The sequence below is a fragment of the Colobus angolensis genome, unplaced genomic scaffold (genome assembly GCF_000951035.1).
Source record: "Colobus angolensis palliatus isolate OR3802 unplaced genomic scaffold, Cang.pa_1.0 Scaffold50, whole genome shotgun sequence".
NCBI lineage: Eukaryota > Metazoa > Chordata > Mammalia > Primates > Cercopithecidae > Colobus > Colobus angolensis.
Window position 1 is genome coordinate 4,522,252 of NW_012118488.1, and position 17,767 is coordinate 4,540,018.

General features: G+C 49.3%; 1 protein-coding gene across 1 annotated transcript in view; it reads left to right on the top strand.

Moving 5' to 3' along the window:
- Nucleotides 1–17,767, top strand: part of ACSF2 (acyl-CoA synthetase family member 2) — a 54,629-nt gene that overhangs the window by 26,695 nt on the left and 10,167 nt on the right. Inside the window, 9 exon segments of the mRNA XM_011959959.1 lie at nt 14,143–14,338; nt 14,709–14,837; nt 15,101–15,154; nt 15,642–15,760; nt 15,878–16,043; nt 16,610–16,705; nt 16,847–17,004; nt 17,270–17,361; nt 17,668–17,744. Of these exon segments, the coding sequence (XP_011815349.1) occupies nt 14,143–14,338; nt 14,709–14,837; nt 15,101–15,154; nt 15,642–15,760; nt 15,878–16,043; nt 16,610–16,705; nt 16,847–17,004; nt 17,270–17,361; nt 17,668–17,744 (1,087 nt within the window).

Genomic DNA, 17,767 nt, shown 5'->3' on the forward strand with positions numbered 1-17,767 from the left:
TTTTAGTAGAGAGGGGTTTCACCATGTTGGTCAGGCTGATCTCGAACTCCTGACCTCAAGTGACCCACCCACCTCGGCCTCCCAAAGCCACCACACCCAGCCAGAAAAGTACATATATTTTAAGGCCCACTTGATGCACTTTTGATAAACTGAACACATCCATGTAACCAGCACTCAAATCAAGACACAGAACATGACCAGAAACCAGGAGTTCCCTCGTGACCTCTTTAAGTCACTGACCCTCACCAACTGACCATTCTCCTGACTTCTAACAGCATAGATTAGTTTTGCCTATTTTGTACATATAAATGGAATTAGACAGTACACCTTTTAAAATCTGGCTTCTTTCATTGAACATTATTTTTATGAGATTCAGATCGCTGGGCATAATCATAGTTCCTTTGCTCTCATTACTGTATAATTACAAATAAGTCACCACTTATTTATCTATTCCATTGTTGATGGACATTTGGGTATTTTGAATATTGGAAATGATGCAAATAACCTAGTACCTGTCTTTTGGTGAGCACATGTTTGATTTCTATTGGATATATACCTAGGAGTAGATTATGCACATTATTTTTTAAGTGTACATTCAATGGCTTATGGTATATTCATAGATATGTGTAACCATCACTATGGTCAATTTTAGAACATTTTCATCACCTCACAGAGCTACCCTATGCCCTTGTAGCTATTATCTCTCTGTCTTCCCATCTCTCCCAGCCCTAAGTAACCACTTAATCTGCTTTCTGTCTCTATAGAATTACCTATTCTGGAAATTTCATATATATGGAGTCATACTGTCTTGTATGATCAAAATAAGGATGGCCAGGCATGGTGGCTCACTCTTGCAATCCCAGCACTTTGGGAGGTTGACACAGGTAGATCACTTGAGCTCAGGAGTTCAAGAACAGCTTGGGCAACATGGCGAAACCCAGTCTCTACCAAAAGTACAAAAATTAGCCAGATGTGATGGTGCATGCTTAGAGTCCCAGCTACTCGGCAGAGTTGGGACAGGAGGATCTCTTGGGCCCCAGAGGCAGAAGTTGTAGTGAGCCGAGATCATGCCACTGCACTCCAGCCTGGGCCACAGAGTGAGACTCTGTCTCAAAATAATAATAATAATAATAATAATAATATGATCAAAGTATGATTTCATGAGTCACACAGTTTATTGCCATACAAAGAGATTTTTTTTCTTTTTTGTTCTCAGTTCTTAAAGCGGGGAGAATAAGAAAACAAATCTCACAGGGAATACACTCAATAGAGGAGCTCCCTTAGCCATATAGTGAGTGAGTTCCAGTCTGTTAGAGTCCAGTTATTAAAGTCTAACTGCCCACTTAGGATGAAAGCAAGCCTCTGTGGAAAGTAGTCTAACTGAAGCTTGAGGCGTACGTTTATAGGAGAGATTCTTAGCTAGATGGCTTGACCATGCTAGAGGGTGTACCGGAGTTGGGTGAAGCTTTGGAAATTAGCTCAAAGGCTAATAGAGTATGGCCTTAGCTCAGCCTGAGCTTTCACTCTTCAGAGAAGCTCTCAGACAGAGTGTAGCCATGCCACAGCCCAAGGTCTCAAAGTGTCTGTCAAACTCTTGGGTTTATACGTACAGTCCGGCGTTGCTTAACAACGTGAACACATTCTGAGAAATACATCAGACGATTTTGTCGTTGTGCAAACATCATCAAGTGCACTTACACAAACCTAGATGGTAGAGCCTATTACACACCTAGATGTGGTAGAGCCTGTTGCTCCAAGGCTGCAAACCTGTACAAATTGTCACTGTCCTAAAGACTGTAGGCAGTTGTAACACAGGGGTAAGTATTCATGTATCTGAACATATCTAAACATAAAAAAGGTATAGTCAAAATACGGTATTACAGTATAATCTTATGGGACTGCTGTCATATATGCCATCCATCATAAGCCAAAATGTCATTTTGCAGTGCATGACTGTATTTTAGAGTCCAGTAGTTGAGGTCAATAGCTCACACATGGGGTCTGGTAAATTGTGATGCTGTCACATTCTCAAGGGGAGAGGAGTCCACTCTGTGTTCTTGTCACAGCAAAACATGTCACTCCCATAGCAAATGTCAACGTAAATAACAAACAGAAAAAAATTCTTCAAGTATAATGAGTTTAATTGGGAATAAGCATTGCCACGAGGAATATGCACACCACAGTAAACTATGGGCATATTCATGGGGGTAAAGGAAGACAAGGATTTTTAAAGGTAAAATGAGGGTTACATATGTTGTCTTGAAACAATTATCCTTGGCTACAAGGATCAAAAACAAGGGTGGCATCCATCCAGGGCTGGACAGGCAGTTGCTGGGCAAATGTCTTCACAGAAGTATTTTTGTGTGTGTAAGATTGAGGTGGCCTTTGTGCAAGGTTGTGGTTTTGGCAAAGTCTCTTGTGATTTCTTTTGTTATCAGGTAGTCATGCACCAGAACCCTCCCTGCATGTTCTTACCTGGCTCCATTTTGTCAGGGTTTGACACAAGTGACTCCATTTTGATTCTAACAACTTTTTCACAAACTATGTATGTATTTAGAATTATTTCAAAGTTGCATAACATATACAATATGTAGTTTTGTTGTTGTTGTTGTTGTTTTGAAGACGGAATCTCGCTCTGTCACCCAGGCTGGAATGCAGCGGTGAGATCTGGGCTCACTGCAACTTCCGCCTCCTGGGTTCAAGCAATTCTCCTGCCTCAGCCTCCCGAGTAGTTGGGACTACAGGCGTCCACCACAAAGGCTGGCTAATTTTTGTATTTTTAGTAGAGACAGGGTTTCATCATGTTGCCCAGGGTGTTCTTGAACTCCTGAGCTTAGGCAATCTGCCTGCCTCAGCCTCCCAAAGTGCTAGGATTACAGGCATGAGCCACCACGCCCAGCCCAATATGTAGTCTTTTGTTACTGGCTTCTTTCACTTATAAATGTTTTCAAGGTTCCACCATGTTGTGGCATGTATCAGTACTTCATTTCCTTTTTTAAAATTGCTTTATTGTAGTAAAATACACATAACATACAATTTACCGTCTTAACCATTGAAGTTTGCAGTTTAGTGGTATTAAGTACAGTACACTCACACTTTTGTGCAAGCATCAGCACCACCCAACTCCAGAACTTGTTCATCTTTCCCAACTGAAATTCTGTACCTGTTAAACGATAAGTTCCCTTTGCCCCCTCCCCAGCCCCCAGCAAGCACCATTCTCCTCCTAGACTTCACTTAATAAATGAGAGGGTCCATTGCTGACAAATGGGATTGCTTCTCTAAGTGGAGGCCTTCTTGCATATATGCGATTGAGTTTATCCTAAAAAAGGGTAACAGAAAATGTGGTTGTAGAAAGAGGTGGAGACACAAACTGGCCGAGGGTTTTCATATTAGGTGTCCTATCCATAGGCCACAGCAGCCTTACTGCAGATCTGCCTGATTCTTTGGCATCAAGATGTTGATCCAGCTCACGCCTGTAATCCCAGCACACTGGGAGGCTGAGGCAGGTGGATCACTTGAGGTCAAGAGTTTGAGACCAGCCTGGCCAACATGGTGAAACCCCATCTCTACCAAAAAATACAAAAATTGGCCAGGTGTGGTGGCACATACTTCTAATCCCAGCTACTTAGGAGGCTGAGGTGGGAGAGTTGCTTGAACCCAGGAGGCAGAAGCTGCAGTGAGCCAAGATCATGCCACTGTACTCTAGCCTGGGAGATAGGGTGACACCCTGTCTCAAAAAAAAAAAAAAAAATGATCCTGAAAGCCATTTCCATGTTGTGGATTTGCTGGCAGGTTTCAGGGCTCTCCTGCTGTCACTGTCAGCATAGCTTCTCATAATACTACCGACGCGTAATGTCCTTAATGAGTTCATCCACGGTGAGCACTCTGTTTAGGGTCCTGTATGTGCCTTCCACATTCCCTTCCTGTGCCATCATAGTCCTGGCAATGAACTTCAGGTTTTAAATCCATGAGCTTGGATCTAAGTCTCCACTCTGCCAAACCTGACGTTCCATACCCGGATGACCCTTGGCATCCAAGTAATGGATTCCATTGTATGGACAGATATGCCACATTCTGTTTATCCATCCATCTGTTGCTGGACATTTGGTTTGTTTCCACCTTTTGGGTATTATGAATAGTGCTGCTGTAAACATTCATGTACGGGTTTTTGTTTGTTTTGTTTGAGACAGAGTTTCACTCTGTCACCCAGGCGGGTGTGTAGTGGTGTGATGGTAGCTCACTGTCGCCTCGACCTCTCAGGCCCAAGTGATCCTTCCACCTAGGCCTCCAGAGTAGCTGGGACTACAGTAGCTGGTGGTGTGTACCACCACGCCCAGCTAATTTTTAAATTTTTTTTTGTAGAGATGGAATCTCACTATGTTGCCCAGGCTAGTCTCAAACTCCTGGGCTCAAGTGATCCTCCCACCTTGGCTGCAGAGAGTACTGGGCTTACAGGCATGAGCCACTGTGCCTGGCCCAAGTTTTTGTTTGAACACATGTTTTCAGTTCTTTTGGGCATATATTATAACTAGGAATGGAATTGCTGGGTTATATGCTAATTGTGTATTTAACTTTTTGAAGAGCCACCACACTGTTTTCCAGACAGCTGAATCATTTTACATTCCCACCAGCAATATACAAGGATTACAATGTCTTCACATGCTTGCCAACACTTATTTTGTTTTCTGATTTTTTTTTTTTTGAGACAGAGTTTTGCTCTTGTCAACCAGGATGGAGTGCAAATGGCACAATCTTGGCTCATTGCAACCTCCGCCTTTCGGGTTCACGCGATTCTCCTGCCTCAGCCTCCCAAGTAGCTGGGATTATAGGCACCCATGACCACACCCGGTTAATTTTTGTATTTTTAGTAGAGACAAGGTTTCGTCATATTTGTCAGGCTGACCTCGAACTCTTGACCTCCGGTGATCTGCTTGCTTTGGCCTCCCAAAGTGCTGGGATTATAGGCGTGAGCCACCGTGCCCAGCCCTTGATTTTATTTTATTTTTTGCCTTCCAGGTGAGCATGATGTGGTACCTCATTGTGGTTTTAATTTGCGTTTCATCTGCTTGTTAGCCATTCATAGATTACCTTCAGCAAGATGTCTACTATTTTTTAATTGAGTCATTATGTGCATTAGTTTTTTTTTTTGTTTTTTTTTTTTTTTGAGACAGAGTCTCGCTGTGTCGCCCAGGCTGGAGTGCAGTGGCCGGATCTCAGCTCACTGCAAGCTCCACCTTCCGGGTTTACGCCATTCTCCTGCCTCAGCCTCCCGAGCAGCTGGGACTACAGGCGCCTGCCACCTCGCCCGGCTAGTTTGTTTTTTGTATTTTTCAGTAGAGACGGGGTTTCACCGTGTTAGCCAGGATGGTCTCGATCTCCTGACCTCGTGATCCGCCCATCTCGGCCTCCCAAAGTGCTGGGATTACAGGCTTGAGCCACTGCTCTCGGCCATATGTGCATTATTTTTAATTCATTCATTTGGTCATTCATTTGAGCACCTCTGATGTTCCTGGCACTCAGGCACTTGGGATAAAGCAGTGAACATGCTAGTTGCCAACACTGAAAAGTCAGGAGAATTCTTAAAAAATAAAAAATAAAATTTCTCGTTCCTGACTTCTCTACTCAGATCTGGGCCTGAGTTCTCAGGAGTCAGCCTACTGCCGGCACCTTTAAGGTGGGGCTGTGCTTTGTTTCTTCAAGGCTCTTATCTGGCCTCAGTCCCACCTGGGCCCTGAGAGCCTTGGGTTTTACAATACCCATGCTAAGTAGCTGATGCCTCTCCAAGTAGTTACTTTAGTTCTGAGTTAAGAACAACTGGCACCGCTGTTTTTCCTCTAACTCCTTAAGCTTCCCATGTCGCATTGAAAAAAATATCCTAAGACCAAATCCCTTTAAGAATAGAAGTTGGGATACCGTGGCTCATACCTGTAGTCCCAGCTACTTGGGATGCTAAGATGGGAAGGTCTCTTAAGCCTGAGAGCTTGAGGCTTCAGTGAGCAGTAATTGTGCCACTGCACTACAGCCTGGGCAACATAGTGAGTCTCAAAACAAAACGAAAGAATAGAAAAAGAAGTGTCAAGTCTCAAAACAAAACGAGGGGTGGGATTGGGGGAGGGAGAGCATCAGGGTAAATAGCTAATGCATGCAGGGCTTAATACCTAGGTGACAGGTTGATAGGTGCAGCAAATCACCATGGCAAACGTTTACCTATGTAACAAACCTGCATGTTCTACACAGGTATCCTGAAACTTAAAATAAAATTAAAAAAAAAAAGAAAGAGAAAGAAGTGGCCACCCTTTATGCCCCAGGCATTTGGGGTGTGGGCAAGGAAGGAGAATTGGTTTGTTTATGCTCCCTCTTTCTAAATGATGGGTGGTTCCTGTGTTTATGAGCACATTGCATTGATATGAGTTTGTAGAACTATTAATTCCTTGGAAGAGCCGCCTGTTTCCAACTCAACCCTGCCCTACCCTGGCCCGTTTCTTGGGATCAGTTAGTAGAAATTGCGGAAGAATAAAATTGAGGTTATATTTATCTCTGATGATCAGATAGGATATAAATTCCAAACCAGAAGGAACAGGAATCGCCTATGCCCACTCCTTTCACCCAGATCTGAGGGTGGGGCACAGGAAGGCATGGCTGTAACGTTGAGGCGGTTGCACTGCGTCCTCTGCTCCTGGCTCGGGTGTTCATCAGCCACATGGGCCACTTGATCTCTTTGCAGTTCAGCTTCTTTACCTGTAGAATGGGAGTTCATGATTCTCACCTGCATTTAAAAAAAAAATTTTTTTTTAATTTTGAGACGGAGTTTCTCTCTGTGGCCCAGACTGGAGTGCAGTGGCACAATCTTGGCTCACTGCAACCTCCACCTCCTGGGTTAAAGTGATTCTCCTACCTCAGCCTCCTGAGTAGCTGGGATTACAGGCACACACTACCACGCCCGGCTAATTTTTTGTATTTTTAGTAGAGACGAGGTTTCACCATGTTGGCCAGGATGGTCTCAAACTCCTGACCTCAGGTGATCCACCCACCTCGGCCTCCCAAAGTGCTGGGATTACAGGCATGAGCCACCGCACCTACAGGATCATATTAGTGTGTCTTGAAGAAACCCAAACTGAGAGTGACTGAAAGAAGATGGGGGCAAGGGAATGATTGTGTGTCCTGATTATTATCAATATCATATCCTGGCTACAATATTGTACTATAGTTTTACAAGATGTTAACATTGGGAAAATTTGAATATTGATGGTGAAGAGTGCATGAGATATTTCTGTATTGTTTCTTTTTTGTAGTTTTTTGTGGTTATTATTATTATTATTATTATTATTATTATTATTATTATTTTGAGACAGGCTCTTGCTCTGTTGCCCAGGCTGGAGTGCAGTGGGCGTGATCAACCTTGAACTCCTACGCTCAAGAGATCCTCCTGCCTCAGCGTCCCAAGTAGCTAGGAGTACAGGTGCATGCTACTATACCCAGCTAATTAAAAAAAAAAAAAATTGCCAGTATGGGCAACATGGCAAAACCCCATCTCTATAAAACATACAAAAAAATAGCCAGCCATGGGGTCATACACTTGTAGTCCCAGCTACATAGGAGGCTGAGGTGAGAGAATCACGTAAGCCTAGGAGGTCCAGGCTGCAGTCAGTGAGCCATGACTACACCACTGCCCGTGAGCCTGGGCCTGTCTTAAATTTATTGTTTTTGTTTTTGTTTTTGTTTTTTTAGAGACATGGTCTTGCTCTGTTGCCCAAGCTGGTCTCAAACTCCCGGGCTTGAGCAATTCCTCTGCTTTGACCTTCCAAAGTACTAGGATTACAGGCATGAGCCACCGTACCTGGCCTCGATATTATTTCTTACATCTGCATATGAATCTACAAATATCTCAAAATAAATAATTTAATTTTCAAAAGCGAAAAAAGAAAAAAGAAAGGAGATGGGAATTTCTTTATCTGGGAGACAGCCAGTCTGTGACTGGTGTGGTAACTCCTGCTGTCCAGGCGCCAGGCTCCTCTCTTATTGCTCTGTGGTGCCCAAAATCACTATGTGGTCTAAAATGCTACCATTATTTTCCTGTCACAAGCAGCATTCCAGCCTGAGGAAGAAAAAAAAGAGAAGATGTCCCTTCCTTTGAAAGTTTCTTCTCTTAAGTTGCACACGCTACCCCTCTTTAAACCCCACTGGCCAGAACTTCACCATCTGGCCAGACCGGCTGCCGGGGAAGCTTGGAAACTTGGTCTTTATTTCACACAGTGTGGCCAGCTAGATGTCTGAGGGTGTGTCGTGAGAGAAGAAGGACCTGTTGGGGTTTCTGTCACACCACCTGTCAGAGCTGCTGTGAAGACACAGGAGAAAACACATATGCCAATTGAACGGGATTTTTTCTTTTTTCTTTTTTTCCCCCATAAATCAGCCTGTTGATTTCCCAACTAGAATTTCCAGGAGACCACTGTTTGGTCTGAAAACCATGGTGAATAATGGAAAACCAAGTTCCAAACCAAATGGGACTCCTGGTCATTGTGAGAATAGGAGGATGCTTGTTATGAGGCTGAACACCTGCCGTCCAGGCTGGAGTACAGTGGCACCATCTTGGCTCACTGCAACCCCTGCCTCCTGGATTCAAGAGATTTTCCTGCCTCAGCCTCCTGGGTAGCTGGGACTACAGGTGTGCACCACCACACCTGGTTTATTTTTGTATTTTTAGTAGAGATGGGGTTTCACCCTGTTGGCCTGGCTGGTCTCAAACTCCTGACCTCAGGTGATCCATCCGCCTCGGCCTCCCGAAATGCTGGGATTACAGATGTGAGCCACCATGCCTGGCCAGTTCCCAGACTTTATAGGTGGGGAAGGTGAGCTCTAGAAAGGAGAAATCCTGTGTCTTAATTTGAATTCCCCTGAGAACAAGGACTTGGGTGCAGGTAGTTTATTTTGGAGAGTGATCCTAGGAAGTGGAGATAGGAGGTAGAGAGAGCAAACAGGGAGTGGGGAAGCCAATGAGGGGATGTTATTAACATCATCACCCTAGGCAACAAGAGCTTCATTCACCTGGACCTCTGAGAAGGTACAGATACCTCCCAGAAAAGGGGAGACTTGAAGCTCCAGCCCCATGGGGTTGACTGCTGTCCCTGGAGGCATGAGCTCCTCTTCCAGGCTGGGCTGGCCTGCAGAACCAGGGACTCCCACATTGAGGAAGTTCCTGTAGCTAAAATCAAGGGTGGGCGGAGGAGCTGTGACATGAGACACCCGTCACCCACCCAGCCAGCGGCACACCTGCAATGAGACCTCGGATCCCCAACTCCCTGGCCTGGTGCATTCTCCTCCCGTCCCCTGAGCTTCAGAGCATCAGCTGTGTTCCTCCTTCACTGTGATGCTTGTCCTCACCTCCCAGGTGAGGAGTCTAAGAAAACAGCCTTTCCATCAGCCCTTGTCGTGACAGACCCTCCAGTGGGATAGCAGCGGCTGCCTCGCCCATTTACAGGGCAACCCAGTTTTGCTCCCTGCTGCCCTGAAATTTGTTCCTCTCAGAAATTGTCCCTCACAAGGCATGAGCAGTCAATCAATAGAAGATATACATGGTCTTCCTAGCACAACAGCTGCAGAATGAGCTGTGGAGTGCCCTGTCAGGAGTCCTCAACAGCTTCAGTCTTTTCCCCTCTAGAAACTGCCTGACACGCCCCAACCCCAATAATCATTGTGCATTTAACTTAGGAGTTGCCTCACCCTTGGGAGATCCAAACCCCTAGGCTGATTTCCTGTCCTTCATGGAGGAGAAGGCTCTTGTCCCCAGTGTACTACTCAGTTTCTACTCAGGGCCAGTGACCTGGAGCCTTGGCACAGAAAGCCTGGAGAGAGAAGCTGAGGTAAATCACACTGCTTTGGCCAAGCAGACAGGTGACCTGTGAGAGGTGGGAACAGCCTCATCCTGAACACTGCACCCTCTGATATAAAGGTACCTGGTGGCCAAGCGCAGTGGCTCACGCCGGTAATCCCAGCACTTTGGGAGGCCGAGGCAGGTGGATCATCTGATGTCGGGAGTTCAAGACCAGCCTGACCAACATGGAGAAACCCTGTCTCTATAGAAAATACAAAATTAGCCAGGTGTGGTGGCGCATGCCTGTAATCCCAGGTACTCAGGAGGCTGAGGCAGGAGAATCGTTTGAACCCAGGAGGCGGAGGTTGCGGTGAGCCGAGATCATGCCATTGCACTCCAGCCTGGCAACGTGAGTGAAACTCTGTCTCAAAAAAAAAAAAAAAAAAAAAAAGTGCCTGGTGGCCGGGTGCAGTGGCTCACACCTGTAATTCCAGGACTTTGGGATGCCAAGGTGGGAGAATCACTTGAGCCCAGGAGTTTGAGACCAATCCTGGCAACATAATAAGACTCCATCTCTACCAAAAAATAAAAATAAAAATAAAAATTAGCTGGGTGTGGTGGCACACATCTGTAGTCCCAGCTACTTGGGAGGCTGAGGTGGGAGGACTGCTTGAGTTTGGGAGGTCGAGGCTTCAGTGAGCCATGGTTGCACCACTGCACTCTAGCCAGGATGACAAAGTGAGATCCTTTCTCAAAAACGAACAGACAAACAAACAATGAAAAAAAAAAGGCCTCTGGGAAGTCCAGGTGTCACACCCTATTCCCAGGACTGCGTGTCCTCACTGGCCTGCTCTAGGTAACAGTTTCTGTGCTCTTACTCAGACCTAGGTGGGAATGTGAACAGAGCAAATTCTGTTCCCATAGAAGGTGTGCTCTGGTTTCCAGACCTTTCAGGCCATCATTGGATATGTGCTTGGCCTGGTGGGACTCCAGGTAGAAGCTCCAGGGGCCCCCTATGCTGAGGACCACACTCTTGCAGGAGGATGTGGAGGTTTGGAGGGACATGCAGCATCTTCCTTCATCAGTAGGGGGATGGGAAGAGGACCAGTTTTCCACTCTAGACCTCGGCAGATCTCAGTAGACCCTGAGGACCCACAGATTTCATAGACATGTGGAATTGAGTGAAATTACAAGGGTGAGAAGCAGGAGGAACTGAGGTTGGTAGTTGAGATGTGGGGAGTGTGGGGAAAGAAACCCCACTCTGTCCCATGTATCCCTGGAGAGAGAGTAGGTTATCTTCCTTTTGTTCTCTTCCTTACTGAATAGTCTTAATCCGAGAGTTGAAATGATTTGTTTACATACCTTTCTTTTCCTACCACACTGTGACTACTTAGAGGGCTGGAAGCGGTGTCTTATCCATCCCTGTATCCCTAGCACCTGGCACAGGGCTGGCACACAGTAGGTGCTCACTAAAGCTTGCTTGAATAGATGAGTCAAAGACGGTTGGGGTGGCTTAGATTGCCAAGAGAGTGGTTGTCAAAGTGTGGTTCATAGAATCCTTCTCATCCAGGCCCACTTCAGAATCACATGGGATTCTGTTAAAAATTCAGATTCCCCCGGTCCACTCCCCGGAAGCTCTGCAATGAGTAGGCATTGCAGGGACCCAGGAATTTGCATTCTTTGTGAGATCCTGAGATGATTCCGAAGCAGATCTCCATGGACCACATCCTGAAAAACTGTCCCTTGGAGGAGGGAGTGACACTGGTTGAGAAGGTTCCTTCTCATGTCCCTAGAGGGACAAGGGAGGGATCAGCCCATCAACACAGATCCTGGTTCCAACATCCATCCATCCGTCTTCACTTCATAAATGATGTGGGTCCCTTTGGGCCCATGGGTGGAGAAAACCCCAACCCCAGCACCTGGAGTATGGGGGCTCTCCTCATTCTTCCAGGCCTAATGTCCTCTGCTCTGGGCCCTTTGGTGTCAGCTGGGTTCAAGTTCCAGTCACTTCTCCCATTCTCACAGCACTCCCTCTCATTTTCTGTGCTCCAGCCACAGAGACAAGCTCTCCTCTGCTGGAAATGCCCTCCTCTCCCTTCTCTGATGATGAACACTTCCTCACCCTTCAGCTCTCAGCTTAGGCATAACTTTCTTAAGGGAGTTTTCCTTGGAGCCCCAGGTGATCCCAGATTCCCTCTTACAGGTGCTCCTAGGACCATGGTCCCTTCCTTATCTCAGCTTTCTAAACATACATTCATCATTACTAAGGTTGACTGCACTCCTCTCTTTCTGACCAGACCCTTAGCTCTGCAAGGACAGGGACTGTTTCTGGTTATGTTCATTTTTTAGCATTGGGCCTTCACTGTGGTGGGTGTTTGCTAAATATTTGTTGGAGGAATAAATGTTAGCTAATTACTCTGTAGGGCTGAGGAGGCCATAGTGCGGGTGGCCCCAGGCCCCAGGTCTAAGAGAGGCTACCTTAACCCAGCTTTGAGGGGACAGAGAATGGGCCTCAGATGGGCTGGGGATCCCCCCCACAGTCTGCCTCATGGCTCCCATTTCCTGATTTTCTAGGCTGTTCCCACCCATGAAGAGCTAATATGTCTAATTTTCCCAGAGACAGGGAGCTTCTTAGAGGAAGGACTGTGGCTTGTTCTATCTCTAGTCCTAGCATAGTACTTGGCACATACGGGTGCTCACTGAATGTGTGTTGAATGCGTGGTCGATAAATGCCATAAATGGACGGTAAAATGCCTGTCGATTACAGAGCACTTCAGCATTCCCAGAGCACCTTTGCAGGCCTGTTCACACTTGAACCTCATGGCCCCCCTATGGAATAGGCAAGGCAGTCTGTTCATCCCCTTCTAGCCAAAGAGTAAACAGATAACTTGCCAGGTCTCACTGGGTTTTGTTGGTTTGTTGTTTGAGACAGGGACTCTGTCACCCAGGCTCAAGTGCAGTGGTGCAACCATGACTCACTGCAACCTCTGCCTCCCAGGCTCGAGTGATCCTCCCCCCTCAACCTCCAGAGTAGCTGGGACTAAGGCATGCGCCACCATACCTGGTTAATTGTTAAAAATGTTTCATAGAGACAGGGTTTCCCTATATTGCCCAGGCTGGTCTCGAACTCCTGGGCTCAAGTGATCCTCCTGCTGCAGCCTCCTAAAGTACTGGCATTACTTTACAGGTGTGAGCAGCCGTGCCCGGCTCAGGTGCCACAGTTAATAAAAGGTGAGGAAAGTTCAGTGGAGCAGTAATGGAAGTGCAGGTTCTCCTCCAGCTTGACGTGCCCTTACTTGGGGGTCGTTTCTTACCTGGCAGGGCTGGGAGGAGATGGGTAGTTCCTGAAAGGCTGATGGAGAAAAGTGGGGAGTAGGTTACTACTCCCGTGACTGCCCAGATCTCTACCCAGACCTGTGTCCACCTGTGCCCTGAGATGGATAGGCAGCCACATGTGAGAGGTGAAGAGTCCCAGTCCCAGACTAGAACCCGAGCCAGGTCCTGAGCTGGCTGCTTCCTCCACTTAACATCCTCAGCTCAGTACTCTCAGGCTCTTGGTGCCCCTTGCTTGTCTGACATCTGGCCCCTTTTCCTTAACTGGCTGCTTTCAGCCAGCTTCTTAATTCCCTGGAGGCCGAAACTGCCTGCCTTGTGACATCATCTGAGAGTGGGAGCTGGAGCCCAGGTGCCATTTGGCGTATAGGGGCTTTCTGCTTCATCTGCAGGTGCCCAGGATCTTGTAGCACCTGGCACCGGACACCTACAGGCCTGTGGAATAACAGGGGCCTCCCAGCTGCCTCTCTTAGGGCCTCCATCTGCCCTCTCCTTTACTCCTTTCCTATTCTGTCTTTGCTTTCAGGCCCTCAGGAGAAAAACTGGCCCACTAAGGAGCCTAAAATCCTAAGGCCTTGGATTCCAGCCCTGGGTCCAGGCACAGCTTCCCTGGTCCCTTAGGAAGGACCCCAGTGACCTGTTTATTCTCCAGGAGGCAGGGCCTGGGGGCGAAGGCATGGTCCTGCTTTGTCAGATCTGTCTGCACAGGCAGGCTCTCCCTGGCCTCGCTAGGGCATCTCACCTTTCCCCGGAAGGTGAAGAAGGGCCCTTTGCTCCAGCTTGGTGTAACCTTGTCCCTGTCCTGCTGCCTTGGGATTAGGCTTGAGGCTGGGCAAAGGGTCTAGGGGATTTTAGGCTTACAGGAAGATCTGGAGAAAACCTAATGGTTTCTAACACGTTGTCAGCGGCCTACCCCCTGACTTGACTGGGTGTGCCATGCCCTTGGTTCTAGGGAGGCTGATCTGGGACAGTCAAACTCATAGCTCCTCTCCCTACAGTTCCAGAGAGGTGGATCACATGGCTCCCCTGCCCGCTGGAGGCCTCAGCTATGTTCAAGGGTGCACCAAAAACCATCTTATCAGCAAGACTGTGGGCCGGTGCCTGGAGGCCACAGCACAGAGGGTCCCAGAACGAGAGGCCTTGGTCGTCCTCCATGAAAACGTCAGGTTGACCTTCGCCCAACTCAAGGAGGAGGTGGGTCCTGACCTGGAAACCTCAAAATGGGCAGGTGCTAGTTCCCAAGCTGCCCTCGCTGGGCAGAACCAGGAGCGTGGGCACCTGGCCATGGGGCAGTGTGCTAGGGCTGCCAGGGAACCTCAAAGGATGGCAGGAGAAGGAGACAGGACTGAGGCACAGGGGGTCCAACACCTCCTGTATCAGCAGATCCTGGAGCACTTGTTAACTATGCAGGCTCCAGGGCAGACCCACTGAGGCTGGAAATCTGCCTGTCCCTTTGTCCCCAGTGATTCTGGTGAGAACTCCCGGGCTAAGGGCTGAGGGTGGGCGTCTTGGGCCCCTTCTTGCTTGCCCCATCTCACCCCTTGTGCCCCATCTTTTACACCAGGTGGACAAAGCTGCTTCTGGCCTCCTGAGCATTGGTCTCTGCAAGGGTGACCGGCTGGGCATGTGGGGACCTAACTCCTATGCATGGGTGCTCATACAGTTGGCCACTGCCCAGGCGGGCATCATTCTGGTGAGGAGGGGCTTGCTTGGCACAGCTGGGTGTGCGTGGGGGAACATCATTCAAGGGGAGCCCCTCAGGCCCTCAGCCCCCAGGACCAAACCAGTGCCTGGTTGGTTTCAAACCAGGTAGTGCTTTCTCCTGAGGCCCACCAAGGAGGCCTCCGGGAGTTAGAGGGGTGTAGAGCGCTGCCTCTATGCCTCCTGGGGGTAGAGGGGCAGCAGGAGGGACAGGGTCTGCCCAGAATACTGATATGCCCTCACCGCTTCCACCAGGTGTCTGTGAACCCAGCCTACCAGCCTACGGAACTGGAGTATGTCCTCAAGAAGGTACAGCTCATTTGTCAGGGAGGGGCCTGGCTGGGGCCTGGCACAGGGGGCTGCACAGACTCTGCTTGTCACAGAGTCTGATGGTGTGAGCTGGGGCATGCGTGGGTGGGTGACATGCAGAGTGTCCTTCCTTAGATCACAGATGGTTGGAAGGTGGCCCCAACTCCATGGAGAGGGTGGTTGGTCAAACACAAACCTGGCGTGAGTGTGCAGGGACGGGGGCATGTGTGTGTCAGGGCAGAGGTGTATGTATGCGTGTGTGTCCATCCTCATATGTGATGCATATGTGTCTCAGGGTGTGGTGTGTGTGTCTTGCGGTTGGTTCATGTGTGCATTTGTCTTGCAGTGTGGGGCCTGGGAGTGTGCTGGAGGTGTGTGTGTCAGAGGCGGGTGCCTCTGTATGAGAGCAACTGAATAGTGAGGAATCCCCCAGAGCTCTAGTCTGAGGCTCCCTACTGACTGCAGGTGGGGGACTCCCCTTCCACAGGTGGGCTGCAAGGCCCTTGTGTTCCCCAAGCAATTCAAGACCCAGCAATACTACAACATCCTGAAGCAGATCTGTCCAGAGGTGGAGAATGCCCAGCCAGGGGCCTTGAAAAGTCAGAGGTGGGTGTGTCCCGGGTTAGTGGGTGGTGCGTCATTCAGCATCCCTGATTCCTTCACTTACTACCCACCCTGCCCCCTCCCTCAGCCCCTGTCTCTCACCATCCTCCCCACCCCCAGGCTCCCAGATCTGACCACAGTCATCTCAGTGGATGCCCCTTTGCCGGGAACCCTGCTCCTGGATGAAGTGGTGGCGGCTGGCAGCACAAAGCAGCATCTGGAACAGCTCCAGCACATCCAGCAGTTCCTGTCCTGCCATGACCCCATCAACATCCAGTTCACCTCGGTAGGGCAGACGTCTCCAGGCCCCAAGCCCAGGTGGACACATGACCCCTGCCTCTGTGACACTTCCGCGGGGATGGGGAGACAGCAGAGAGTAGGCATTCTTTACTGAGACTGGCCTTCAGCTGTCCTCTCTGCCCTGGAAAATATCAGCACCTGGTATCCTTGTCACATTTCCTCCCCCAGCCCCCTGCCCTCTCCACTCCAGCCCTCTTGTTCCCAGTGCAGTGGCAGATTCACTGAACCAACACAGGTTAGAACTGCTAGAGGCTGCCCCTCGTTTAGCTGATGGGGAATCAGAGACCCAGAGAGAGAATTTGCCCAAGCCAGCTTGTGGGTGGCAGAGTTCTCTGGGCCATATAGGTGGCATGAGAACGGAGACCTTATCTTCTGGATTGCTGGACCCTGACACCTGGCATTGTGGTAGACCTTTTGCAAATATACTGAACAGATGGATATGGGGCAACAATCCCTGTCTCCTGATTCCCGGTCCAGTGCTCTTCAAGGCAGTGGCCCAGGGTGGGAAGGAGATGAGAAGGAGGCCAAGCCATGCCCTGCTTGCCTTGTCAGGGGACAACAGGCAGCCCCAAGGGGGCCACCCTCTCCCACTACAACATTGTCAACAACTCCAGCATATTAGGAGAGCGCCTGAAACTGCATGAGAAGGTGAGGCGGCTCTAGGCCCAGGGCAAGGCTGCAGGAGGGGTGGTTCAGGCAGGGGTGGGGGGCTGGCTGGGCTCCCCTTGCCAGCTAGAGGAACTGGCTTCTGGTTCCAAGACAGACCCAGCCTCCTGTCTCCATCACCAGACACCAGAGCAGTTGCGGATGATCCTGCCCAGCCCCCTGTACCATTGCCTGGGTTCTGTGGGAGGCACAATGATGTGTCTGATGTACGGTGCCACCCTCATCCTGGCCTCTCCCGTCTTCAATGGCAAAAAGGCACTGGAGGCCATCAGCAGAGAGAGGTGGGCACTGGTGAACAGGCTACTTGTAGGCTGATAAAACCCTCTTGTTCCTCACTCCTGGGCCCTGACACCTTTCCGAGCTGCCTCCTCCCTCCAGCCAGGAGACTGGGGATGGGGACAGTGGAGGACCCCCAGGAGAGGACCAGTTCCTGCCTCAGGAGCTTCTCCTGCCTGTTCCCTTTGCTGCAGTTTCATGGTGGGGTGGGTGAGAAGAGGGAGTTCCCTTCCACTTCCAAGCCTAATTTCGAGACCTCCTCCTGTACAGAGGCTCCTTCCTGTATGGTACCCCCACGATGTTCGTGGACATTCTGAACCAGCCAGACTTCTCCAGTTATGACATCTCGACCATGCGTGGAGGTGGGGTGGGGCCAAGGGTAGCCAGGCTTGGGGAGGGGGCTGCTTCCCCTACAGGAATGGCCTGGGTGAGTTAGCTCCCAGTCTTTTATTTAGGGGGCAGGAAGGACACTGTAAAAATGTGGGTGGGAGGGAGGGGGATCCCCAGTGTCCCGGGACACCAGCCCAGGGCCAGCTGCCAGGTGTAGGAAAGGCTCGGGGTCAGGGGAGAAAAGGGAAGGTTCCTCCCTGGAACGAGCTGTAGGTAAAAGGACTCCATTGGGCCTAGAGAAGTGGGGAGCTGTGTCAGCCCCTCTCTCTGTGATTCAGGTGTCATTGCTGGGTCCCCTGCACCTCCAGAGTTGATCCGAGCCATCATCAACAAGATAAATATGAAGGACCTGGTGGTGAGTGTTGACCGGGGCCCGGG